General features: G+C 41.2%; 1 protein-coding gene across 19 annotated transcripts in view; it reads left to right on the forward strand.

Moving 5' to 3' along the window:
* LOC140193984 (protein GREB1-like) overlaps positions 1-27114 on the forward strand; it is a 458873-nt gene that overhangs the window by 176800 nt on the left and 254959 nt on the right. For 13 of the 19 annotated variants that reach the window (XM_072251241.1, XM_072251242.1, XM_072251240.1 and 10 more), the window contains 7 exons: positions 7769-7951; positions 8620-8754; positions 10422-10562; positions 10974-11099; positions 22893-23030; positions 23917-24102; positions 25409-25759. In XM_072251241.1, coding sequence (XP_072107342.1) covers positions 7769-7951; positions 8620-8754; positions 10422-10562; positions 10974-11099; positions 22893-23030; positions 23917-24102; positions 25409-25759 — 1260 coding nt within the window. Of the gene's footprint in view, positions 1-7768; positions 7952-8619; positions 8755-10421; positions 10563-10973; positions 11100-22892; positions 23031-23916; positions 24103-25408; positions 25760-27114 lie in introns of those variants that run through there. The other 6 variants (XM_072251247.1, XM_072251248.1, XM_072251249.1 and 3 more) reach the window with 6 other exon arrangements.

Consider the following 27114-nt stretch of genomic DNA (forward strand, 5'->3'; position numbering starts at 1 on the left):
ACCTATCCACACAGACTCAAGGCTGTAATTGCTGCCAAAGGTGCATCTACTCGTCGTCGTGACTATCCCTTGAGGTCGAGGATGATGGTCTTCATTCTGTTCATCTACTTAAGGGCTCTCAAGTGGCCTATGGGACCAATCTTGGCTTTGAAAGTTCTTCAGCATTCAGGACAGGTAGTTCCAGATGGCAGATCGGGCTTTGGTTGTTGCTACCTCTCTTTCCATTTTCTTCTCTTTTCTTCTAATTCTGCACATCTGTTAGCTTCAAAAGTTGCTGTTCCTTCTCGAATGATGGCTTGCCAGAGTTTCCTGTCCTTGGCATTGGTTTCCCAATTGTTGATGTCGATGTTACATTTCTTCATGTTGGCTATTAAGATGTCTTTGAATCTCTTCTGTTGTCCGCCTCTTTTACGTTTGCCTTCTTTAAGCTGGGAGTAGAAGATTTGTTTTGGCAGTCTTTCATCCGAACATGTCCACTCCATCTTAGTTGGTTCTTGATGACGTAGGCTTCAATGCTTGTTGTTTTTGCTTCACTTAGCTGCTAAATACTGACTTGAAGGGGGTGAATACTTATGTATTCAATTATTTTGTGTTTTATATTTGTAATTGATTTAGATCACATGGTAGAGATCCGTTTTCATTTGGACACAAAAGAGTCTTTTTCTGTTGATCAACATCAAGAAAAAGCCAAATTAAAACCACTGTGATTGAACGTTGTAAAACATTAAGACATGAAAACTTTCAGGGGTGGGGCAGTGTGAAGACTTTTTTTGGCATTGTATCTCCTTAGTAAACAGAGTGTTTTTTCCTGTGCATTGTCTTGATCAAGTCCTGTAGCTGGGCATTGGAGAACCTGAAAGCACCCACTGGATCCTTTCCAACCATTTTTAAATTTTCCCATGGGAAGCCAGTTGCATTGTCATGGAATTGTGTCCATAGGAGGCTGAAGGAGTGTGTCAGAAACTTACTGTGTCTGCATTTCTCAGCTGATCAAATTTCTTGGCAATTGCATTTAAGACTGGCTAAGCTTGTATATATGAATCGAGTATGAAGATTTGGGTAGGCCCTGCTTATATCAACCAGCTGCTGCTTGTGTTCACTTCAGCATGTTCAGCTCCAGTGATTCCATAAGACCATAAGACATAGGAGCAGAAATAGGCCATTCAGCCCATTGAGTCTGCTCCACCACTCCATCATGGCTGATCCCAGATCCCACTCAACCCCATACACCTGCCTTCTCACCATATCCTTTGATGCCCTGACCGATCTGGAAACAATCAACTTCCACCTTAAATATACCCATGTACTTGGCCTCCACTGAAATCTATGGCAGAATTCTACAGATTCACTACTCTCTGGCTAAAAAAATTTCTCCTTGCCTCTGTTCTAAACTATTGCCTCTCAAATTTGAATCTGTGCCCTCTTGTGCTGGATACCCCCACCATAGGAAACATCCTTTCCACATCCACTCTATCTAGTCCTTTCAACATTCAGTAGATTCCAGTGAAACCATGTAAAAACAGCATGAATATTGATTTCTTAAACTTCCAGTAATGCCCTCCCTCACTATTTACCATCCCCCTTCCCTCTCCCACCTTATCTCCTTGCCTGCTCATCGCCTCCCTCGGGTGCTTCTCACCACGTTTTCTTTCTTTCGTGTCCTTCTGTCTCTTTCGCCAATCAATTTCCCAGCTTTTTACTTCATCCCTTCCCCTCCACATTTCACCTATCACCTGGTGTTTCTTTCTCCCCTCCCCTCACCTTTTAAATCTAACCTCAGCCATTTTTCCTCTAGTCCTGCCAAAGGGTTTCGGCCTGAAAAGTTGACTGTACTTTTTCCATAGATGTTGCCTGGCTTGCTGAGCTCCTCCAGCACTTTGTGTGTGTTACTCTGATTTCCAGCATCTGCAGATTTTTTCTTGTTTGCCAGTCTTCCTGCATATGCTTGTATTCCAGCAATTAAAGCTGAAAGTTTGTGTGCCAGAACTCGCCACAGCTCTAGTCAAGCAGATTTAGTATTTTTTACTTCAGTAGCATTTACTCAACCATGTGAAAATTTGTTCCAGTATGCTCTAGCTGCAAAAAAAAAATCTCGTCCAGTTAACTATATCCGATGCCTTGCCTGTACTGCATGTCAGGAGTGGGATGCCTCCTGGTCCTGGCACACAGTTTGGATTTTGTCAGCACAATTAAATTCCCCTTTATAGCCTTGCTCAAAAAAATCAACAAAAAGGCTAACTGTCATAAGAATGAGTTCTCTGAAGTCAAGGGAACATTTAATAGGGTATGGCATCTTAAACTGACACGACTGAAGTCAATAGGAATTGGGAAGTTCTATTTCTGGAGTTATCCTTAATGTTTGACCATTGCTGGATGTGTTCCACAGGTCATGTTTAGGTTCAACTATCTTCAGCTGCCTTCTGAATGACTTTGCTAAAATGCTAATTTCCGAAATGGGGATGTTTGATGATGAATATACTGCAGTAAGTTCCATTTCCTCAGGAACTGTGGCAGCTCATTCCTTCGTGCAGCAAGATCCTGACAGTATTCGGTGATTGGCTGATAAGTGGTAAGTAGCAAATAGACAACACAAATGCCAGGCTGTGCCTATTTGAAACAAGAGAATATTGAACCAAATCCTCTTTGCATTCAGTGACATTGACTCTGCAGAGTTGAACTACCTACAAAATCGTATTTCCATGTTTTATGTACTCCAATGACAATTCCCAACCTGCATTCTCTACTACCAGGAAAGACAAGGCCATTAGACTCAATGGAGCTTCACTTGCATATTCCCTCCAATATGCTTATCACCTTGACGAGGAGCTATAGTCTCTGTATCTTCATCGTGAGATCTGAACTATGGAACTACTTACCCAACAGTGGGAATGCTTTCACTAGAAAGACTGCAACAGTTCAAGATGGTGGTTCAACACAACTTCATTAAGGACATGATAATTGTTGATAAATGCTGACCTTGCTGGTAAGCAGCATTCCATAAATTACAACAAACATTAACAATGAGTTTAAGGAGAGAGATTTTCTCTCAATGAGAGGAGAAGGAAAATGCTTGCAGAAAATGTAATGCTCTGTATTAGGAAGAGTTGAGGCAGAAACTAAAACACCTATTCAGATAAAAATGAGTAAATATTTGAGCAAGCAGAAGAGTATGGCCATTAGGGTTTGGTTTTGATTGCTCTTGCTGAGATTTAGCACAGATGTCACTGATTAAATGTCTGATTCCTGCTCTAAGTGTTTATGGTTTTATTGTTAATTCCCTGAGCAAGATGTTGACAGCAGAATCTAATTTTCCTTTACCGTGACCTTGCACAACCCTGCTCTCAGTACCTGAGTCGTGCTTTCCATGGGTGGATATAGATTTTGTACAACGTTTAAAAGCTTGTTTCTGATTGCTTAATTTATTTAACTAATTATGTTAATACTTGATTTTTTTTTGTATTTTAAGTAAAAGTATTCCTAAATGCTAAGTATGCCTTTTAAAGTGGGTAGAATTAGACCATAAGACCATAAGACAAAGGAGCAGAAGTAGGCCATTCAGCCCATTGAGTCTGCTCCGCCATTTTATCATGAGCTGATCCATTTTCTCCTATTTAGTCCCACTCCCCCGCCTTCTCACCATAACCTTTGATGCCCTGGCTACTCAGATACCTATCAATCTCTGCCTTAAATACACCCAATGACTTGGCTTCCACTGCTGCCCGTGGCAACAAATTCCATAGATTCACCACCCTCTGACTAAAAAAAATTCTTCACATTTCTGTTCTGAATGGGCGCCCTTCAATCCTTAAGTCATGCCTTCTCGTACTAGACTCCCCTATCATGGGAAACAACTTTGCCACATCCACTCTGTCCATGCCTTTTAACATTGGAAATGTTTCTATGAAGTCTCCCCTCATTCTTCTAAACTCCAAGGAATACAGTCCAAGAGCGGACAAGCGTTCCTCATATGTTAACCCTCTCATTCCCGGAAACATTCTAGTGAATCTTCTCTGTACCCTCTCCAACGTCAGCACATCCTTTCTTAAATAAGGAGACCAAAACTGCCCACAGTACTCCAAGTGAGGTCTCACCAGCACCTTATAGAGCCTCAACATCACATCCCTGTTCCTATGCTCTATTCCTCTAGAAATGAATGCCAACATTGCATTCGCCTTCTTCACTACTGACTCAACCTGGAGGTTAACCTTAAGGGTATCCGGTACGAGGACTCCCAAGTCCCGTTGCATCTCAGAACTTTGAATTCTTTCCCCATTTAAATAATAGTCTGTCCGTTTATTGTTTATGCCAAAGTGCATAACCATACACTTTCCAACATTGTACTTCATTTGCCACTTCTCTGCCATTGTTCCAATCTATCCAAGTCTCTCTGCAGACTCTCCGTTTCCTCAGCACTACAGGGCCCTCCACCTATCTTCGTATCGTCAGCAAACTTAGCCACAAAGCCATCTATTCCATAATCCAAATCGTTGATGTACAATGTAAAAAGAAGCGGCCCCATCACTGATCCCTGCGGAACACCACTGGTAACCGGCAGCCAACCAGAATAGGATCCCTTTATTCCCACTCTCTGTTTCCTGCCAATCAGCCAACGCTCTATCCACGTATGTAACTTTCCCATAATTCCGTGGGCTCTTATCTTGTTAAGTAGCCTCATGTGTAGCAGTTTTAAGCATAAAGAAGAAAGTTCTGATAGATAATAAATATTATTGATGTCAACTTGAGTTAAAAATAGTCTGTTGCTGTTTGGAAGAACTGTGACAATTTCATTCTTCTCTGCAGAAATGTAATTTCAGTGTACTTATGATGTAGAAGTGGCATTAGTCGAGTATGCATGTTAATTCTGGGAATCCTCTACAAGGAATAGATTTACTTGATGCATCATCGTGGCTGAAGTACTTAACAGTGGTGTTTCTTACCTGGCACTAATACTGGCACAATATTGGAGTAACTTTGGGTGACTTGACCTGTTTCTAAAAGTGTCAGGAAGGAAACTGGAAAAGTAAGACTGCTTTTCTGGTGCTTGATTAAACGTCATGATGATATTTGGGTCACGATAAAATGTTTGGAGTTGTCTGAGATTGTAACCAAAAATGAAAATTCAAGCCCTCACCTGATAAACACAGACAACGTTTTCCACGTAAGATTGGTGAATTAATTTATTATTGTCATGTATACCAAGATACAGGGGAAAACTTGTCTTGCACACTGTCCATACAGATCAATTAATTAAAATTGAGGTAGTATAAGGTAAAACAATAACAGGATGTAGTGCAGGTAGACAGAAAGGAGCAAAGTCACACCATGGTAGATTGCAAGATCAAGGGGGTCATTCAGTAGTAACAGTGGGATGGAAGCTGTCCTTGAGTCTGGTGGTACATGCTGTCAGGCTGTTGTATATTCTGTCACTAGTGTGGGAAAGAAGAGAGAATGTCTAGAGTGAGTGGGACCTTTGATTATACTGGCTGCTTTAGCGAGGCAGGGAGAAATGTAGACCATGGAGAGAAGGCTGGTCTCCTTGATGTATTCACCTATGTCCTATCCAGATGCATCATGGCTTGGTATGGGAGCTCCTTGGTCCATGACAGTTTCTTGCAGTCATGGGGGCGCAGACCTGTGGAGCAGCAGTGTTGAGAATGAACATGGTGGAGGTGTTACTGCCTTTCCACACTGATGGTGGTCTGTTGATCAGCAAGTTACAAAGGGAGATGTTCAATCCCAGGTTTTGAAGTTTGCAGATGGGTTTAGAAACATAGAAAACCTACAGCACAATACAGGCCCTTTGGCCCACAATGCTGTGCCGAACATGTACTTGCTCTAGAAATTACCTAGGGTTACTTATAGCCCTCTATTTTTCTGAGCTCCATGTACCTATCCAGGAGTTTCTTAAAAGACCCTATTGTATCCGCCTCCATCACCGTCGCCAGCAGCCCATTCTCTGCGTAAAACACTTAACCCTGACATCTCTGTACCTGCTTCCAAGCACCTTAAAACTGTGCCCTCTCGTGTTAGTCATTTCAGCCCTGGGATAAAGCTTCTGTCTATCCACATGATCAATGCCTCTCATCATCTTATACACCTCTATCAGGTCACCTCTCATCCTCCGTCGCTCCAAGGAGAAAAGGCCAAGTTCCCTCAACCTATTCTCATAAGGCATGCACTCCAATCCAGGCAATATCCTTGTAAGTCTCCTCTGCACCCTTTCTATAGTTTCTACATCCTTCCTATAGTGAGATGACCAGAACTGAGCACAGTTCTCCAAGTGAGGTCTGACCAGGGTCCTGTATAGCTGTAACATTACCTCTCGGTTCTTAAACTCAATCCCATGCTTGATGAAGGCCAATGCATCATATGCCTTCTTAACCACAGAATCAACCTGCGCAGCAGCTTTGAATGTCATATGGACATGGACCCCAAGATCTCTTTGATCCTCCACACTGCCAAGAGTCTTACCATTAATACTATATTCTCCCATCATATTTGACCTACCAAAATGAACCACCTCACACTTATCTGGGTTGAACTCCATCTGCCACTTCTCAGCCCAGTTTTGCATCCTGTCGATGTCCCTCTGTAACCTCTGACAGCTCTCCACACTATCCACAACACCCCCAACCTTTGCGTCATCAGCAGATTTACTAACACATCCCTCTAGTTCCTCATCCAGATTTGCTTAGAGTTATAGTATTGAGGCAGAGCAGTAGGCAGTAAACAATAGACTAACATACACTCAGTGGCTTCCATATTAGTTGCCTCTGTACAAACTGCTCATTAATGCAAATGTCTAATCAGTTGATCACGTGCAGCAACTCAATGCACAAAAGCATGCAGACATGGTCAAAAGGTTCAGTTGTTATTCAGATCTAACATCAGAACAGGAAAAGAAATGTGATCTAAGTGACTTTGACCATGGAATAATTGATACCAGGCGGGGTAGTTTTAGGACCTTAAAAACTGCCAATCTCTTGGAATATTGACGCACAACAGTCCCTAGAGTTTACATAGAATGATACGAGAAAGAAAAATGGGTGAGCATCAGGTCTGTGGTCGAAAATGTCTTTTTAATGAGCAAGGTGATAGGAGAATGGCCAGGCTAGTTCAAGCTGACAGGTAGGTGATAGTAACATAACTAACCACACATTGCATCAGTAGTGTACATTAGAGCACCTCTGAATGCACAACACATCGAACCTCAAAGTGGATGGTGTACAGCAGCAGAAGACCATGAACATACACTCAGTGGCCACTTTATTAGGTAACTTCTGAAGAGTGTAGATGTCTTTACTGTCCCATTGCTCCAGAGATAAATGAAGGGTGTCCATCCAAGATGGTGCCTGTCATAGAGCTGTTTTGTGTCAAGGTGTTATGAGAGGCTGGAGTTAATGCATGCTCCTCGAAGCACTTCACGCTGACTGATGTCAGAGCCACCTGACAGTGGTCATTAAGACACTTTACCTTGATTTTCTTAAGTACCAGGAAGATAGTTGCTGTCTTAAGCTTTGCAATTTACAGCTATATCAGACTATTTTTGTTTTCCACAGCAGGTCTTACATGAACCTTGAGCACATCAAGGCTGTGTTTCTATTTATGAACTTGTGAAACTGAAGTTTTCTGTCCTTTGAGTTTTAACAATGCAGTTCAGACTCAGGGTAAAAAAAAATCTTCTCTCTGACAAATTGCAAGTCTGTATTGCAAATGTACTTATTTAAATTATGCAACAACTCATTATTTCTGCTCAATATTTCTCTAGGTTTCTCTGGAAATTGTGTTGGCTGTGGCGAGAAAGGATTTCGGTACTTCACAGAATTTTCCAATCATATCAACTTAAAATTGATCACTCAGCCTAAGAAACAAAAGTACCTGAAATGCTACCTGGTTAAGAATGCACAGGGCACACTGTCTAAAGGGCCGTTAATTTGCTGGAAGGGCACAGGTGAGAATTGGATAATGAATTTTTATTTACTGTATATATGTAGTTGAGGATCATCAGTGCCTGGCAGATTTTGCTCAGAATTCATTGGGTTAGATTTAATGAAAAACATAGGGACAGAACTTGAAATAGCTCCATTATTAGTAATGTTTTTACAGATGTATTTCACCTTTTGAAAAGAAGAAATAAGGTGCTGAAATCCCCAATCTCAAAGAATCATTGTTATGTTTAGCATTCTCAATTTCGGAGGCCTTCTCCATCTCTACATCCTAGGATATCTTTTCCTTCCTATTGTGCTTTTCCAGTTTTTTTCTGTTTGTACCATTAATGGTGGCTGTGCCTTCAACAATTGTGAGCACTGTGTTTGGAATTACATCCATGATTCCTTTCTTCTCATCACTGCTCTGTTTCCCTTTAAGGTGCACTTTAAAATGACCTCTAATCAAACTTTTCATCACCCCGTCTGATCGTCTTCTGTTATGGCTCGCTGTCAGTTTTGGCTTGCTTGTTTGGTTTCAGGGAAGCTTTTCTATACTGAGGTCAGAATATATTGCAAGTCTTTGTGGATGCTTTTGAACTAGTAATATTTCCTAGTGTATCTAATGCAAAACCTGTAAGACTACGGATTCAAAGTAGCTGTGTTGATAAGAGTAGACTTTTAATTTTAACAGAGGGCAAGATACAACAATCAGGCTCTAGTTCCACCTCTAGTGTTCCCTCACAACCTCCTGAGAGCCCGGCCTCATCCACTACAGTGTCGTCAGCGGAAAGCATTGCTGGAACATCAACTGGACTTCAGCAAGCAGGTGTCGTGATCTTTTATTCCTTTAGTGGCATTATTTTGATGTGTTTTTGAATAATTTAAATCTGAAAATCTGTTAAGTACAACGAGAGGAGGCAGCAGGATGAATTCTAACACGGCTTGAACTCTTCAGAGATATTCATGCTCCATTCAACCTGCCAGTTACTCTCTTCTGACGGAGTTCATGCAAAGATAAGTAGGTTAGATAGTTAGAAGTAGTTGACCTTCTACCCTCTCAGATGTGCCCGTACTCACGGTTCTGTCCATTGATTCTGCTTTTAAACTAATGTGAATAGAAGAAGTAAAACAATTAAGCCTGATTTATTATTTCTACTTCTTGATGTAGGGTCTCACCTGCCAAGAATCAGGACCAACTCTTCAGAATCTGAAGATTTCTGTCTCAGCAAATAGATAAGGAAGTTGCAGTTGTGTTAGCCGTTATTTTTCAAAGCTGTCTCTTCAGAAATTTTCTCGATGGATTGATTGTAATATTAAGGAGACAGGGAGAAACCAGCTTTTGACAAACCTACCAGTTTAACATTAATTAATTTGATTATTAGAGTCAGTTAGAGACAAAAGGATGATGTGAAAGTCAGCATAATGTCAGAGTAATCCAGAAGAATTTTATTAAAGAGTTCTTAACATCATTTCAGAGTTGAATTGAATCAGCCTTATCTCCCTCCCCCACACACCCATCCTAATTCTGATAATGGACTAAATGTACCCGAGGCTCCAAAATATATAAATTTGTACAGGTACTTTGCAGTAGCAGAATTTAATTTATCATGATTATGCAGGGTTCTCAAAGCTTATTGCTGCCTAATATTTTCACTTTCTGTGATATTAAATTTGTAATTTCTGTTTTGTTCTTTGGAGTTGTTCAGTGTAAGGAATAGGGAAGTGGAGTAAGGTTCAGTCAGAGGAAAGCAGTGGACAGGGATCAAATTAAGACATCATGCGGGGCCAGAGTTCACATTGGGAAAGGATGGTAGTGATGCCAACGATCGAAAGCTGTGAATAGCACAAGAGATAGATGTAAGGTACAGGAAAATATTAATGAGAATCCATTGCATGAGGATCCAAGCATCAAACTAGAAATGGAGCAAGAGTGATGTCCAATCAGTGTTTGACAGCACTTTGTGTGCTTGGACACTTCTGTCCATAAGCAAATAATTGTCACAGATGACCCAGAATAAGTTTGGTGCCTTACACAAACCAGAGTAAGTTTATGATGCCAGAATAAAAGATTTTGCTAATGAAGGCAATGAAAATAGGCTTGTACATCTTACTAACAAACGTACTGGGGGATTTCAGCAAGCTAGGCAGCATCTATGGAAAAGAGTAAACTGTCAATGTCTCAGCCTGAAACGTCGGCTGTTTACTCTTTTCCATAGATGCTGCCTGGTCTGCTGAGTTCCTCCATTATTTTATGTGTATTGTTTGGATTTCTCGCATCTGCAGGTTTTCTCGCCTTACATATCTTGCTGCTTCTCCGTTTTCCTAAGAATCTTTTCCTAATTTTAGTATTGACTACTAACACTTTTTTTGGCACCATACCAATTTGAAAATTACATGAACTGTTGGCAATATAATGTCCCCCTTGTTTCCTCTTTGTTGAAATTTTGCCCTATTATGAGGAAAGCCATTGACAAGAAAAGATTGTAATTACAGGTTTTGCAACAGATCTGACTCTTTTTCGTGCTGCTACAGGAATTTCTGTAACTGATAACAACAGAGAATCATCCAGGCACCAAAATGCATTGAAGGTCAATAATGTAGCCACACAGATTATGTCAAGACCTTCAGTAATAGGTATGTAATCATAGGCATTGACGTCTTCTTTTTGGTTTCAGCTCTGGTCTGCCAGCTAATTCAAGCTCTCTCTAGATACTTGAACGTAAAGGTCTAGGCTTTTGCTGCTGTTAGTACCTTAGGACTGTAGTAACATCACAGGCACCTTTCTTTTCAAGGGACACATAAAAAAGAAAGATGCAAATTTATAAAGTTCTTCAAATTCCTAGTTTTCAGAGCCCATGAACTACTTTTGAAGTACTGTATAGTCAGATTTATACAATAAATAAAATAACAACAGAAGTATTCTGAGCAGTCTTCTGAAAAATACTGATTGTTGCTAAGATCTTTGTCATGTCCTTTGGGTTTGTCAGTGGTAGCCATGGACACAATAAGTAAATGCCATTATCTTTATTGTTGGTGTCTTTTCAGGCAACTTAGTTAATTCAGGTCCTCCAAAGAAGCGCCACAGGGGTTGGTCACCAGATTCTCCTTCAGCAGCAGAAGCGAGCTACATTCAGTGCAATCCACCTGCTCAGAATTTAGGAAGCAAAGCTGGTATGACATATCAATAACATTATCAACATCCAGTTTCTGCTTTTAAGTTCTACTTTCTCACTTTACTATCACCTAGCATTTTGAAGTGATGTATACGTATCTTATATTCATTGGTTTATAGTGCTTTCCAGACGATTATAAATCAGTGAAAAACAGAGTCATACATTCAGGAAGGAGTAAAACACAGCAACAGGCCCTTCAGCTCATTTAGTCCATGCTGAAACTATTTATACTGCCTTCTCCCATCAACCTGCACTGGGACCATAGCCCTCCACACCCCTACTATCCAAACTTCGCTTAAACGTTGAAAGCAAGCCTGCTTGCACCACTTGTGCTGCTCACTCATTCCACGCTCTCATGGCCCTCCGAGCAAAGAAATTTTCTGCATGTTCCCCTTAAACTTTTCACCTTTCACCTTTAACCCGTGACCTCTGGTTGTACTCCCAGTCAACCTCAGTGGAAAAATCCTGCTTTCATTCACTCTATTTATACCCCTTGTAATTTTATATATCACTATCAAATCTCCCCTCAATCTTCTATATTCTAAGAAATAAAAACATAGAAAACCTACAGCACAATACAGGCCCTTTGGCCCACAAAGCTGTGCCAAACATACCCTTACCTCAGAACTACCTAGGGTTACCCATAGCCCTCTGTTTTTCTAAGCTCATGTACCTATCCAGGAGTCTCTTAAAAGACCCTATTGTTTCCGCCTCCACCATCGCTGCCGGCAGCTCTTTCCCGCACTCACCACTCTCTGCTTAAAAAAACTTACCCCTGACGCCTCCTCTGTACCTACCTCCAAGCACCTTAAAACTATGCCCTCTCATGCTACCCATTTCAGCCCCGAGAAAAAGCCTGTGACTATCCACAAGATCAATGCCTCTCATTATCTTGTACACCTCTATCACGTCACCTGTCATCCTCCGTCGCTCCAAGGAGAAAAGGCCGAGTTCGCTCAACCTATTCTCACAAGGCATGCTCCCCAATCCAGGCAACATCCTTGTAAATCTAACCTATTCATTCTTTCCTTATAGCTCAGGTCCTCCAGACGTGGCAACATCCTTCTAAATTTTCTCTGTTCTCTTTCAGCCTTATTTACACTTTTCCTGTAGGTAAGTGACCAAAACTGCACACAATACTCCAAATTAGGCCTCACCAACGTCTTATACAGTTTCAACATAACAACCCAACTCCAATATGGAATACATTGATTTATGAAGGACGATGTGCCAAAAAGCTTTCTTTATGACCCTATCTACGTGTGACACCTTTCTCAACAAATTATGGACTTGTATTCCCAGATCTCTTTGTTCTACCACACTCCTCAATGCCCTACTGTTCACTGTGTAAGACCTTCCCTGGCTGGTCCTGCTGAAGTGCAACACCTCATACTTGCCTGCACTAAACTCCATCTGCTATTTTTCAGCCGATTTTTCCAGCTGATGCAGATATCTCTGCAAGCCATGATGGCCTTTCTTGCTGTCCACTACACCCTCAATCTCAGTGTCATCACATATTTGCAAATCCAATTATCCAGATTATCATGGATATAGATGACAAACAACAGACCCAGCACTGATTCCTGCAGCACTCCACAAGTCACAGGCCTCCAGTGAGAGAGGCAACCATCTACTACCACTCTCTGGCTTCTCCCACAAAGCCAATGTCTAATCCACTTTACTATCTCATCTTGAATGCCAAGTGACTGAATCTTCTTGACTAGCCTCCCATACAGGAGCTTGTCAAATGGCTTGTTAAGTCCAATTAGTCAACTACTGATGGTTATTCTGTCCAAATAGGAATGGATAAATGTTATTTTATTCACTTCCTTCTATCCTTTGTCATGGGATATTTTTCATCCATGTCCTTAAAAACTGGGCCAGCATGGATGAGTTGAGGCAAAGGGTCTACTGCAATGCTATATGACTTCCTGGTTCTCAATGCCAGATCTGGTTTAGTTCTCTCTTTACATCTGAGTGAATGCACCACTGGATCTGTTATCACCTTCATTATTTACATCATCTATTCAATGTATTTCCATGCATTTTCACAATGTGTTGTACAGCTGCCTTAATATTTTATAGATTCCAAGATGGAGCTTTAAGGATATTCAACTCCTACGTACTTCTTTCAAGTACCCAGACACAGCTCTGTTTTGACTCTAGTGCAAGATTAATTTTGTCATTTATAGGATTTTAGATATTCACCAGAATTGTCAATGTAAAGACCCAAGATTTTGAAGAAGTAACAGTGCTGTAATTCATTACACTTCAAAACACAATTTAAGAATGTTTTTTAAATTTTGGTATACATGCATGTAACTAGAGAGCATGAGTGGCTTTATAGAGAAAAGTTTTTTTCTCTATTCATGTCAACTACTTAAAAAGTACTAATTTTCTACTTTTGGAAATACACCATAACTTAAAATGTGCTTGCTAGCACATTTGGTCTGAGTTCTTGTAAAGCTTTTTTCCTCTCAGTGGAGTCCAGGTTTTATGACCATTCCAGATCTTTGTAAAAGATAGAATATTTTCCTTTCTATTTATCAGATTGCCCAGAAAAGGTAGGCGGTAGTGGAGGCCCAGAAAAGGTAGATGGAGTGTCTTCTGCTTGGAAGAATGGTGACCACTGATGTTTTGCAGGGATATGTTCTCGGGCCCCTGCTCTTTGTGATTTTTTAATAAGTGACTCAGACAAGGAAGTGGAAGGTGATTGGTAAATGTGTAGGTGATACTGTTGACCATGGGGGAGTTAAAATATGGAAGAAAAGATTGGACTTGAAAGGGTCAAGGACACTGGAAGCAAACAAACCAGTTGTCTTTGTTCTTGCCATGAGGTTGAAGGAATGGAGGTTGCCATTTTGTGAAGCTGCTCTGCATCCTCTGTTTTGTGAACTGGAGTTGATTGGCTTGATCAGATTTTTAAAGTAGGCACAATAATGCTCTGGGTAATCAGCTGGACTAGAGATCATTTCCAAATAAGCAGTTTTTTGTGAGGTGGTCTTTGGTTAGATACAACATGCAGGTTTGTGAATGGTGGTGTCTGTGTCTGTCCTGAGTGATTCAAGCTGGTTACTAGTTTGGTAACTAATTTAAAGCAAAGAGCCATAAACTATCAGATGTTATTTGCAGAAGAGGGCAATAAATGGATGCTGGCTTGGACAAGAGCCAACAAGAAGGTGTTATAAGTCTGTCATATGACACTGAATAACACCAGTAACACTGAAATGAAACATTTGAATTGGTAAGGACTGTATATAAAAGCAGAGACTTTAAATAAAAAGTAACGATAACTTCGAAGATTCAGAATCACAAGGAAGAACTCCCATTCCAGGAGCTAACATCTGGCAAACAGGAGATCCCCTATTTCAGTGTTGTAAGTTGGAAAAGCTTTCTGAGTGTGTATGGGTTGTTGGCCTGGGATCAACATCGTTACGTCGTTGTTTGTGCCAAGACAGTGAAGTGTGAAGTTCAATTAATTGAGAGTTGCCTAACCTAGATCCGTTGATGAATGGTCAACAACACAAAGGTTGGTGGTTTAGAAAGTTATCATAAGTTACAATGGGATAGCGATTGGAAGCAGAGCTGGGCTGAGAAGTGGCAGATGGAATTCATTCTATAAAAGTGTCAAGTGATGTACTTTGAAAGGTCAAACTTGAATGTAGAGTATAGGTTTAACAGCAGGATTCTTAGGAATGTGGAGGAACGGGGGAAGTTGAAGTCCATGTCAGACATGGAATGCTGTTTCATTTAGCTGTATTCATGTGTATGGTTGAATGAAAATTAAACTTGAACTTGAGATCCCCAAAGTTGCTGGGCAAGTTGATAGGGTGGTTAACAAGGTGTATAGAGTGTTGGCCTTCATTAGTTGGGGATTTACTAATGTTGCAGCTTTATAAAACTGGTTACATACTTGGAGTATTATACTCTGTTTTGGTTACCTTATAGAAAGGAATTGAATTGAATTGACTTTATTTCTTACATCCTTCACATATATGAGCAGTAAAAATCTTTATGTTACATCTCCGTCTAAATGTGCAATCATAGTAATTTATAATAATTTATAATAAATAGAACAGTCAATGTAACAGAAATACACTCAAAGCAGCGTGAGTTAATCAGTCTGATGGCGTGGTGGAAGAAGCTGTCCTGGAGCATGTTGGTCCTGGCTTTTATGCTGCGGTACCATTTCCCAGATGGTAGCAGCTGGAATAGATTGTGGTTGGGGTGACTCAGGCCCCCAATGATCCTTCGGCCTCTTTTTACACACCTGTCTTTGTAAATTTCCTGAATCATGGGAAGCTCACAACTGCAGATGTGCTGGGCTGACGCACCAATCTCTGCAGAATCTTACGAATAAGAGAGGTACAGTTCCCATACCAGGCAATGATGCAGCCAGTCAGGATGCTCTCAATTGTGCCCCTGTAGAAAGTTCTTAGGATCTGGGGGCCCATACCAAACTTCCTCAACCGTCTGAGGTGAAAGAGGCGCTGTTGTGCCTTTTTCACCACACAGCTGGTGTGTACAGACCACGTGAGGTCCTCGGTGATGTGGATGCCAAGGAACTTAAAGCTGTTTACCCTCTCAACCCCAGATCCATTGATGTCAATAGGGGTTAGCCCATCTCCATTCCTCCTGTAATCCACAACCAGCTCCTTTGTTTTTGTGACATTGAGAGAGAGGTTGTTTTCTTGACATCACTGTGTTCGAGAGATGACTTCTTCCCTGTAGGCCACCTCGTTATTGTTTGAGATTAGGCCAATCAATGCAGTGTCATTGGCAAATTTAATTAGCAGATTAGAGCTGTGGGTGGCAACACAGTCATGAGAAAACAGAGAGTAAAGGAGGGCATTTAGTTCACAGCCCTGAGGGGCTCTTGTGTAGAGAGTCAGAGGGGTGGAGGTGAGGGAGCCCACTCTTATAACTTGCTGGCGATCTGACAGGAAGTCCAGGATCCAGCTGCACAAGACAGGGTGAAGGCCGAGGTCTCTGAGCTTCCTGTCAAGCCTGGATGGAATTATGGTGTTGAGTGCTGAACTATAGTCCGAGAATAGCATTCTCACATAAGCATCCTTCTTCTCCAAATGTGTAAGGACAGCATGTAGAGCAGTGGCTATTGCGTCGTCTGTCGATCGGTTGTGCCGGTATGTGAATTGTAGGGGGTCCAGTTTGGATGGTAGCAAGCTCCAGATGTAATCCTTGACCAGCCTCTCAAAACAAGGACATGGATGCTGGAGCTGCTCCGGCCTATGGTCAGGCCACACTTAGATCCCCTCCAGTCTGCCTACCAGCCCCGAGTAGGAGTTGAGGATGCCATTGTCTACCTGCTGAACCGTGTCTACGCCCACCTGGACAAGCCAGCGAGCACTGTGAGGGTCATGTTTTTTGACTTCTCCAGTGCGTTCAACACCATCCGCCCTGCTCTGCTGGGGGAGAAGCTGACAGCGATGCAGGTGGATGCTTCCCTGGTATCATGGATTCTCGATTACCTGACTGGCAGACCAAAGTACGTGTGCTTGCAACACTGTGTGTCTGACAGAGTGATCAGCAGCATTGGGGCTCCACAGGGGACTGTCTTGTCTCCCTTTCTCTTCACCATTTACACCTTGGACTTCAACTACTGCACAGAGTCTTGTCATCTTCAGAAGTTTTCGGATGACTCTGCCATAGTTGGATGCATCAGCAAGGGAGCTGAGGCTGAGTACAGGGCTACGGTTGGAAACTTTGTCACATGGTGTGAGCAGAATTATCTACAGCTTAATGTGAAAAAGACTAAGGAGCTGGTGGTAGACCTGAGGAGAGCTAAGGTACCGGTGACCCCTGTTTCCATCCAGGGGGTTAGTGTGGACATGCTGGAGGATTACAAATACCTGGGGATATGAATTGACAATAAACTGGACTGGTCAAAGAACACTGAGGCTGCCTACAAGAATGGTCAGAGCCGTCTCTATTTCCTGAGGAGACTGAGGTCCTTTAACATCTGCCGGACGATGCTGAGGATGTTCTACGAGTCTGTGGTGGCCAGTGCTATCATGTTTGCTGTTGTGTGCTGGGGCAGCAGGCTGAGGGTAGCAGACACCAACAGAATCAACAAACTTATTCGTAAGGCCAGTGGTGTTGTGGGGATGGAACTGGAATCTCTGACGGTGGTATCTGAAAAGAGGATGCTGTCTAAGTTGCATGCCATCTTGGTCAATGTCTCCCATCCACTACATAATGTACTGGTTGGGCACAGGAGTACATTCAACCAGAGACTCATTCCACCGAGATGCAACACAGGGCGTCATAGGAAGTCATTCCTGCCTATGGCCATCAAACTTTACAACTCCTCCCTTGGAGAGTCAGACACCCTGAGCCGATAGGCTGGTCCTGGACTTATTTCATAATTTACTGGCATAATTTACATATTACTATTTAACTATTTATGGTTCCATTACTGTTTATTATTTATGGTGCAACTGTAATGAAAACCAGTTTCCCCCGGGATCAATAAAAGTATGACTATGACTATTTAGAAAGGGTGCAGAGGAGATTGACCAGGATGCTGCCGGGATTAGAGTGTACGTCTTATGAGGGTACGTTGAGTGAGTGAGAGCTTTTCTCTTTGGAGCAAGGAGGCTGAGAGAAGACTTGGGAGAAGTGTACAAAATGATGAGACATGTATAGAGTGGGCAGACAGAAACTTCTTCCCAGGGTAGAAATGGCTTGTACAAAGGGCGTAATTTTAAGGTGATTGGAGGAAAGCTTACGGGGGGGCGCGGGGCGGGGTAGGTGAGTGGAATGTCAGGCAATGTTACACAGAGCGTGGTGGGTGTGTTTGGAACTCATTGCCGGGGGTGGTGGTAGAGGTAGATACGTTGGGGCATTTAAGATAATCTTGTATGAACATGGATGAAAGAAAAATGGAGATCTTTGGAGGAGGAAAGGATTGGAATGATCACAGAGTAAGTTAAAAGGTTGGCACAACATTTTGGGCAGAAAGGTGTGTACTATTCTATCAATGTTGAACGTTCTATTATGCTTGTCATATGAAGAGGGGGAGGAGAAGATGGCGGCACGACAGCAGCGCGCGTGGCCTCTCCAGTGATGAATATCTGTTATCTGTCAGGTAGGGGACCATGCACAATTCTGATTTGATGGAGACAGACGTGAGAGTACAGAGAAACATCTGGAAAACTTCTGAAATGCCCGCTTCGCTGCCGCTGCTACTGTGTGGTAACCAGAATCTCCGGAGCAGAAGGCCCCGAAATCCTCAGCTTTGCTTGTTTCAGCGGCCGGGGCGAGGTTGAAGGCACTCGGCAGAGGATGGCGCTCGGGAGGCTGTATCGGAGGGGCTGTTAAGAGGTTCGAAGTTTTTGGACGGATGGACTCAGTGTCGACTGTGGTCGGCTGCTTCCGAGGCATCGGCAAGTTAACGGTGCCTGGAGGTTTATGGCAGGGAGATTCTCCCTTTTGCCGCCGCTATCGGGAACTCAGGACTCAATCGACTCGGGGACTTTTGAGACTTTTTTTTACCATATCCATGGTTCGTTCTTCATCAAATAATGGTATTGCTTTGCACTGCTGTAACTATATGTTATATTTATGTGATTCTGTCAGTGTTAGTCTTTGGTTTGTCCTGTTTTCTGTGATATCACTCCGGAGAAACATCGTATCATTTCTTAATGCATGTATGCATTTCTAAGTGACTATAAAAGAGGACTGAGTGTTCTCGTAATCTAAAGAGTGTTTGATGACTGTGGGCCTGTATTCACTAGAATTCAGAAGAAAGAGTGGTGACCTCATTGAAACCTATCGAATGTTAAAAGGCCTTGCTAGAGTGGATGCGGAGAGGATGTTTCCTTTGGTTGGAGAGTCTGAGACCAGAGGGGTGCCCTTTTAGAATGGAGATGAGGAGAAATTTCTGTAGCCAGCGAGTAGTGAATCTGTGGAATTCTTTGCCACAGGCAGCTGTGGAGAGCAAGTCTTTGTGTATATTTAAGTTATAGTCATAGTCATACTTTATTGATCCCCGGGGAAATTGGTTTTCATTACAGTTGCACCATAAATAATAAATAGTAATAGAAATAGTAATAGTAATATTACTATTAGTAAATAGTAATAGTCATAGAAATAATAAATAGTAATAGAAAATAGTAATAAATAGTTAAATAGTAGTATGTAAATTAAGCCAGTAAATTATGAAATAAGTCTAGGACCAGCCTATCGGCTCAGCCTTAAGGCAGAGGCTGGTAGATTCTTTATTGGTCAGGGTGTGAAGGGATACAGGGAGAAGGCAAAAAATTGGGCCTGAGAGGAAAATTGGATCAGCCATGATGAAATGGCAGAGCAGACTCGATGGGCCAAATGGCCTAATTCTCCTCCTGTGTCCTATGGACTTTTGAATGATACAAATAAGGCACAATTATTTTCTGCATATTTATTTTGTTACTTGAAACAATCAAATAAGACAATGCCATTTAAACAAGACAAATAAACAATGTATGTCAATGCTGAAAATATTAACAGTGAAGTAAATACTGTCACGTTTCAGAGAATGGTGCTTTTGGAATGTTTTGGTATAGAGTAGTTGATAGAGAATTATGGAAGAGACGGGTTCTTGATGAGATGTAACAGTTTGTTACATATGTGAAACTTCATGTCTACCATTTATTGGACTAGTTTTCCTCTTTGGGATTTTGGGTCAACAACAGTGCTATTCATACCCGTCTGATAATGTTGGTTCTGGGGCTGCTATTGTGGTAGGAAGTGCTGGGAGCTACTCTAGTGGTACAACCTTAATGCATGTTTAATGAGGTGTTGTGATAACATACCAGGCTGATTGTACTCTTGTTGATGTACATCTCTGTTGGATGGTTTGCTGCTTCTGATGTGTAGATTAAGGCTGCTTCTTTTCCTACATTAACAGTGGTTTATGTTACGTACCCCATAACTGGGTTGCCAAACCAGCAGAAATGGATCACTCAGTTGGAGTCTGGATTACTAGAACTAAGAAAGTTTTATTAAAGAAACAAGCAACACAGTACTCTAATCAAAAGGATAATGAATGCAACAGTTCAGCAATAATAAACATACATGTACACAGAATTCAGATAACAGGATTAATCAAGCTCTATCGTTGTCTAGGGGTAAATGACTAGTTTCAAAGTAACACAAAGTCCAGTTCAATTTAGTTCTGTTCGCAGTAATCGTTGCCATGGCGATGGACAGTGGGGGGGGGGGAAGGAGAGAGAGCAAAACGAATGAATATTCAACACAGCCTCCACACAGACCTTCGCAGTCAGCTTTCGTGCGAGCCCTTTGTGATGTCATCTGAGGTCACCGACCGTGACCCCTCTGTTTCCAGATACGACCATTTCTCTGCGCTGAACCTGGCACCCAGCCAAGGGTGGACACACACCAGGTTCCCTCCGATCGTGCCTTTCCACCCTGTGCGTTTATGGTCCGGTACTTCCCACCGACTTGTGAGAGGCGCACCGCTTCCAGGGTCTCGTTACCTCGGGTGTCGTGTGTGTGCTGCCTTAGCGAACCTGTCCCTTTTTATCCCCCTGCTGGGGTATCGCCTGTCCATCACTTCAAACAATTCAGGGTTCAAAGGAGGAGCCGCTCTAGACAGCTCTCTCTCCTGTCCCTTCATTACACATCTCCAAATGCTGCTCCATTGTCTTCCTTATCTCTCTCTCTCCCGAAGACAGGTGGCAGACCAACTGCTGATCACACAGGACAGCTAACATCTATGTGTATTCTTGTCACACTGGGTAGAATAATGTGTTGGTTGGTGGTCAAAATACTGTACGGTCGGCCCTCCTTATCCGCGGGTTCTGCATGCGCGGATTCAACCAACCGTGGATCGGGAAAACCCGGAAGTTCTTTCCCCAGCACTTGTTGTTTGAGCACGAACAGACTTCTTTTTCTTGTCATTATTCCCTAAACAATGCAGTATAACAACTATTTACATAGCATTGACATTGTATTAGGTATTATAAGTAATCTAGAAATGATTTAAAGTATACGGGAGGATGTGCGAAGGTTACCACGGATCGGGATCAAAATAAAACTAAGTTCTCTTTCTAAGTAAGTCGGAACAGGTACATCTGGTATTATTTAGCGTCAGTCAGTCAAATGTTTGTCTTAGTGTATAGTCATAGTCATAGTCATACTTTATTGATCCCGGCGGAAATTGGTTTTCGTTACAGTTGCACCATAAATAATAAATAGTAATAGAACCATAAATAGTTAAATAGTAATATGTAAATTATGCCATTAAATTATGAAATAAGTCCAGGACCAGTCTATCGGCTCAGGGTGTCTGACCCTCCAAGGGAGGAGTTGTAAAGTTTGATGGCCACAGGCAGGAATGACATCCTATGACGCTCTGTGCTGCATCTCGGTGGAATGAGTCTCTGGCTGAATGTACTCCTGTGCCCACCAGTACATTATGTAGTGGATGGGAGACATTTGACCAAGATGGCATGCAACTTAGACAGCATCCTCTTTTCTTTTCTTTTCTTCTTTTCTTAGACAGCATCCTCTTTTCTTTCCTTTAAAATATAGAGTATATATTTTACTTTCCTATGCATATAAAACACTTAAGAAATGTATGCATTTCAATAATTAAACCACTGCATTGCTTAGTAATAATTGCAGCTTTCATCGGGGCAGGGCCTTTCTCACTTTATCCTTTAAAATTGTTCTGATCGTTAACCGACTGTAGCCTAACGCTTTTCCAGTGACCAATGGCGTTTCACCTCTTTCCGATCGCTTTATTATTTCCACTTTACTTTCAATCGTGATCGTGATTAATTTCGTGAACAGAAATACTGCGGATTCAGCGCTCTGCCGGGTCCTAAAGTCCACCGCACTGAGATGGGTTAAATAAGGTTCGGGCTCCGCTGGGTCCTAAAGTCCACCGCACGGAGACAAGTTGAATAAGGGACTTGAGCATCTGCACTTTTTGGTATCCACGGGGTGTCCTGGAACCAATCCCCTGTGGATAAGGAGGGCTGACTGTACTGCCAATGCTGGAAATGTGAAATAAAAATGTTCCATTAAACTATATAAATTGTATTATTTTTCTTCCTCTCCTGCCAGATTGTATGTGAATAAAGTAAAGGAAAATTATATAAAATTACATAAGTTGCACTGGCGGGCAATATCTTAGACCATAAGACCATAAGACAAAGGAGCAGAAGTAGGCCATTCGGCCCATCGATTCTGCTCCGCCATTTTATCATGAGCTGATCCATTTTATCCTATTTAGTCCCACTGCCCCGCCTTCTCACCATAACCTTTGATGCCTTGGCTACTCAGATACCTATCAATCTCTGCCTTAAATACGCCCGATGACTTGGCCTCCACTGCTGCCCGTGGCAACAAATTCCATAGATTCACCACCCTCTGACTAAAAAAATTCCTTCGCATTTCTGTTCTGAAAGGGCGCCCTTCGATCCTGAAGTCATGCCCTCTCGTACTAGACTCCCCCATCATGGGAAACAACTTTGCCACATCCACTCTGTCCATGCCTTTTAACATTCGAAATGTTTCTATGAGGTCTCCCCTCATTCTTCTAAACTCCAAGGAATACAGTCCAAGGGCCAATCATCCTTCAAATTTCCAATGTCTGCTCCATTTTGCTTTTGATCTAAATGGCTACAGAATATGCTGTCAAACACCATCATCTTCTTACCTTATCTTGGTTAAGACTGAAAAAGTACACCCACATTTGTATGCTGGACCACTTGCTGACTGTAAGTCTTTCATGAAATTCATTGATTCCCCTTGCTGCTTACAGAACCTGTGGAAATAACTTGCATGACTCAGTCCAGTCATTTAGGACCTGCTCATTCTCCACTTACAGCCTCCGAAGAGCCTGTGGTTGTACCTGATAATCTACTTCAAAACTGCGGGACCCGACCTGTAATCTTTAAAGGTAATTGAATGTCAATGAAATGAACTGGACATTTGGGCCATTATTCTGGCTGGAAAGTAGGTTCAGATTGGGCCCAGTAGAGAGAAGTATTTGGAGTCTGGCTGGGACATGTTGGCAAAGCCTAGATTAAGTGAAATGTCCTGGACTCCTGTTTCACATCTGGTCATCTTCACAATCTGTGCAGACAGAGCAAGAATTTGTCCATCAAAACCTTTGGGCCCATAGTTGTGATCCTTGACAATCAGATGAAGTAATTATCTTGGTATTTGCAATTGGGTTGGAAAAGGGTAGGATCCCTGCACATTGGGTGACTCTTAAGTAACTCCATGGGATTTCTAGGAAAAGCACTCTCCAAACAATTCAGAGATCTTGTTTTGCTAACAATCAGCTTAACCCTTTCTGGCCTGTCGCTGTATTTCATTACTCTGCCTTCAATATACGGTTTAACCGAGGCTCCAATATATCAATCAGATGTGACCTTTGTATCTTAAGTTGACTCCTGCTTCCTTTTGAGAGAGACACCAGAAACTGAACTACTGCACCAATGTTCTGACTGGCATGGTGATTAGAGGTGGAATTTCAGTTTTCCCAAATTTTAGTTTCATTTATCACCATGTGGGGACTGGGAGGGTAATTTGGGGATGCAATTGTTTGGGTAATAATAGCACATTGTTTACAAAAGATTAAGTATTTTACTTTGTGTGCCAAGCTTACCAAAAGAATTGCTTATGTACCGAAGATGGAATCTTCAGCAGAATTATTCTCTTATGGTTATAAAAAAAGAACTTTACGTTCCCTTTAAATCCGAATAATCTCTAGATTGTAATAAAATGAAATAATTAATAATTATAAAATGAAAGGATAATTCAAAAATTTAATTTTTTAGGCCATGGAAGCTTTCCTCACCTTTGTGGTAATCTGAATGATGTGGTGGTTAATCCATTGCTACAGAATTGCTATGGAAACACCCGGTCGTTACCCAGAGGGTATGAGCAGCATTGTGCATCTGTGTCCACAGTAATGTCTGTAGAGATGCAGATCTTACTAACAGTGTACTATCTTGTTCAACTTGGTAAGTAATTCAAAAGCAGTTTTATCGATTGTAAATTAGTAGAGTTCAGTTATTTTGAATAGAAGTATAGTTTCTAGAAAAAAGTAAGCAGTTTAACCCTGTAATTTTCTTCTTAAACCTGTACTGTATCCTCTGCAGATATTTGTCCTCCATTTAGATGCATTTCAAACTACATCTCTTTGGCCATGCATTTGTTTGTTTACCCTAATACTTCTTAATGGATTCCATATCAAATCCTGGCAGATAATGTTCCAGTGAAGCCTATTTTAAGATGCTGAGAAGCGTATAGAATTGCTTCTGTTGTTGTAATCACTCTTACCTCGATTTCTTTGGTTGTTGTTTTAAATAATTCAAGACTTTCTAGTGGATTTACCCTAAAATATTCAGAACAATACTGCAGCATACAAGCCTCCACTTAAAATCAAGAAGTCAGTGTATTGGGAACAATGTGTTAAATGCCTCATGTTTATTTAAAGCAAACCTCTTGCAATTATATAGTCCTTTTTAAGAAACAAGCAGCCAATTTACCCAAGTCAAGATACTGCAGAAACTTTTGTAATAATTAGTAAATTATTCTTATAATGGTTAAGGGATAAATATTAGGGACGCCTAAGGGCAGTGCTGTCTTTTGAAATAAGGTTGTGGAATTCTTCATGTCCTCATTACTTGGTAAGCTAATATCTTCTTGCTTGAAAGACAATGAACCAAGAATGCAACAGTCTCCTGGTACTACAGTAATATGTTAGTCTACTTATTTTACTCATGTTTCTGCAGTGGGAGCTGAACCCAGACTACGCAGATTCACATAACCAGTGTACCTATAGAACTGAACTTCCATTATGGATTCATTTTTGCATGGCAGGAGAGCGGAATGAAGAAGTGTTAAAATTAACAGCCGCAAAATGTGGAGTGATGTAAATTGACATATAAATCACTGTGATCTTCTGATTGATGTACTGACAATGGGGTTATAAAATAGGATCTAAAGTCACTCTATTAATCATTGATTTCATTGTCAGTACATATTCATTATTCATATGGCTGCTCAGAGTAATGATGGCTTGATGATGTACAGAATGTTGCTAAATGAAGAAATACTCATTTCTACATTAGCAAGTGTATTGTGAAGCTCTGATTATCTCCCGATCGTACACTTGTGTAATTGAATAAACTAAAATACTGTTGTAAGCCAGTTCTTTCTTTTATGAAGTGCATGTTTCTGATTTTTATTGGAAATAATAAGTGGTTAGATTTCTATACCATTGAAATCTTGCATATTTGAACTTACTTATTTTTTGTTTCCTAGAACCAGATCAGGTGCCCTTAATTGAGGAGTTGGAACATATATTGGTGAGAGCATGGCAGGAGTCTAATCTTACTGAAACCAAACATTACCAGCAAGCAGTATCTCAGATAGGAACATGTGTGCCATCGCAGGCTTTGGCTGTCACCCCGAAGCAGCTCACCTGGCTGGCTAAATTAGCAGCCAGTTCCTGTAAGAATGTCGTCGAGATCATTGACTGGACAATTTCATTGGCAGAAGGCCTTGCAGAAACATTTAAACTTCTTGGTGAGGGTAAATTACAAGGAAAGAATTTTGTGGTAATCATTTGCACCAGTAAGAACCAAAGCACTGAATCATGTGTAGTGGTTACAGGTCAGTATTTGATATTTTTGAAACTTGAACAGAATAATTTGCCAGTAAAATCTTAGATTTAATTTGTCTTGCATTAATATTTCAACATGTATCCAGTTTCCAAATCCATGTCTACCTAAAGTGAATCTCCATTTATGAATATCCATCAGCATTTTTCTTACCCCACCCCACCACAGTACTGCAGTAGTCCCTTATCAGAATCACAAATGGCATCCTATATGACAATGTAAAGGTAAACCATTGTCTCCCACTCTCATTCCTCACAGCCTTTTTTTTCAGCATTTCATATGCTTGAACACATCACCCTCCTCCACTGCCTCCCCTCTCTTACAGAGGTGGGTGGTTTACCTTTGGCTAGGTTCTCTCTCCTTTTAGCCAGTTTTAACATTTTGTGGTTCCCACTTAATGATTACTTCCCAAGTCTCATTCTTGTGCTGATTCCTTTGTCTGGTTCTTTGTCATTTCTTTTTAGTATTGCATCTTTAGTGCACTGAGGTAATTTTCGCTATACGAAACATGATAAATAATTGTATTTTTTAATATAATGCTGGTTGAATATTATGGATTTCCAGAAGTACCTCCCCCAATGTGTCTGTGTTGGCATTCTCAGAGAGCATATTTCCAGCACCCATGGTGTTTTCTTTATGGACAGAAATAATTACATCATCCACTTTTCTCAATTAAGGTGACATTTCATTAACAGTTCCACAGTTAGTTATTATGCTTTATTCAGATTTCTTCATGCTCTAAGGGGTGACCACACCAACTGGAATATGTTAGGAGAGTATTTGACTATGTCTAATTGCTTAGCTGCTAGTAAAAGAATTTGCAGTTAAATCACATATTTCATGCTCTTGGGATGTCCCACAGTTCATCTATGGGACATTTTTTGAAATATTTTCTCTCTTGTAATGCAAGAATCAAGACAACCCAATTTTCACACAGCAAGCTACCATAAATAGCAATGAGCTGAAAGTATGGATGATATGTGATTTGGTGGGAAACTAGTACGAACTCATCTTCGTGTGATTTGATTCAAGGTTACAGGAGAGAGGTGTCGTCAAAGTTGCTGAAGAAATCTCATTGGAATAGACACTACAGGGAATATAAACACCATTTTCTAATTAACAATTTCTTGGGACGTACTCCAACCAACAACACAATTTATAAATGCAGTTAAATGAATAATGATTTATTTCAATGGATCTTTTGTTCTCTTGACTTTTCTATTCATTTTTACATCTTAGTTGTCACTGTGGTAAAATAAAATAGCAATGGAATAGAAATTGGAATGTATTGCCAGTACCAGAAAATTGATAACATAATTGGTATCTGTTGTTTGTTAATTAGCTTCA

This window comes from Mobula birostris, chromosome 2 (assembly GCF_030028105.1).
Source record: "Mobula birostris isolate sMobBir1 chromosome 2, sMobBir1.hap1, whole genome shotgun sequence".
NCBI classification, from domain to species: domain Eukaryota; kingdom Metazoa; phylum Chordata; class Chondrichthyes; order Myliobatiformes; family Myliobatidae; genus Mobula; species Mobula birostris.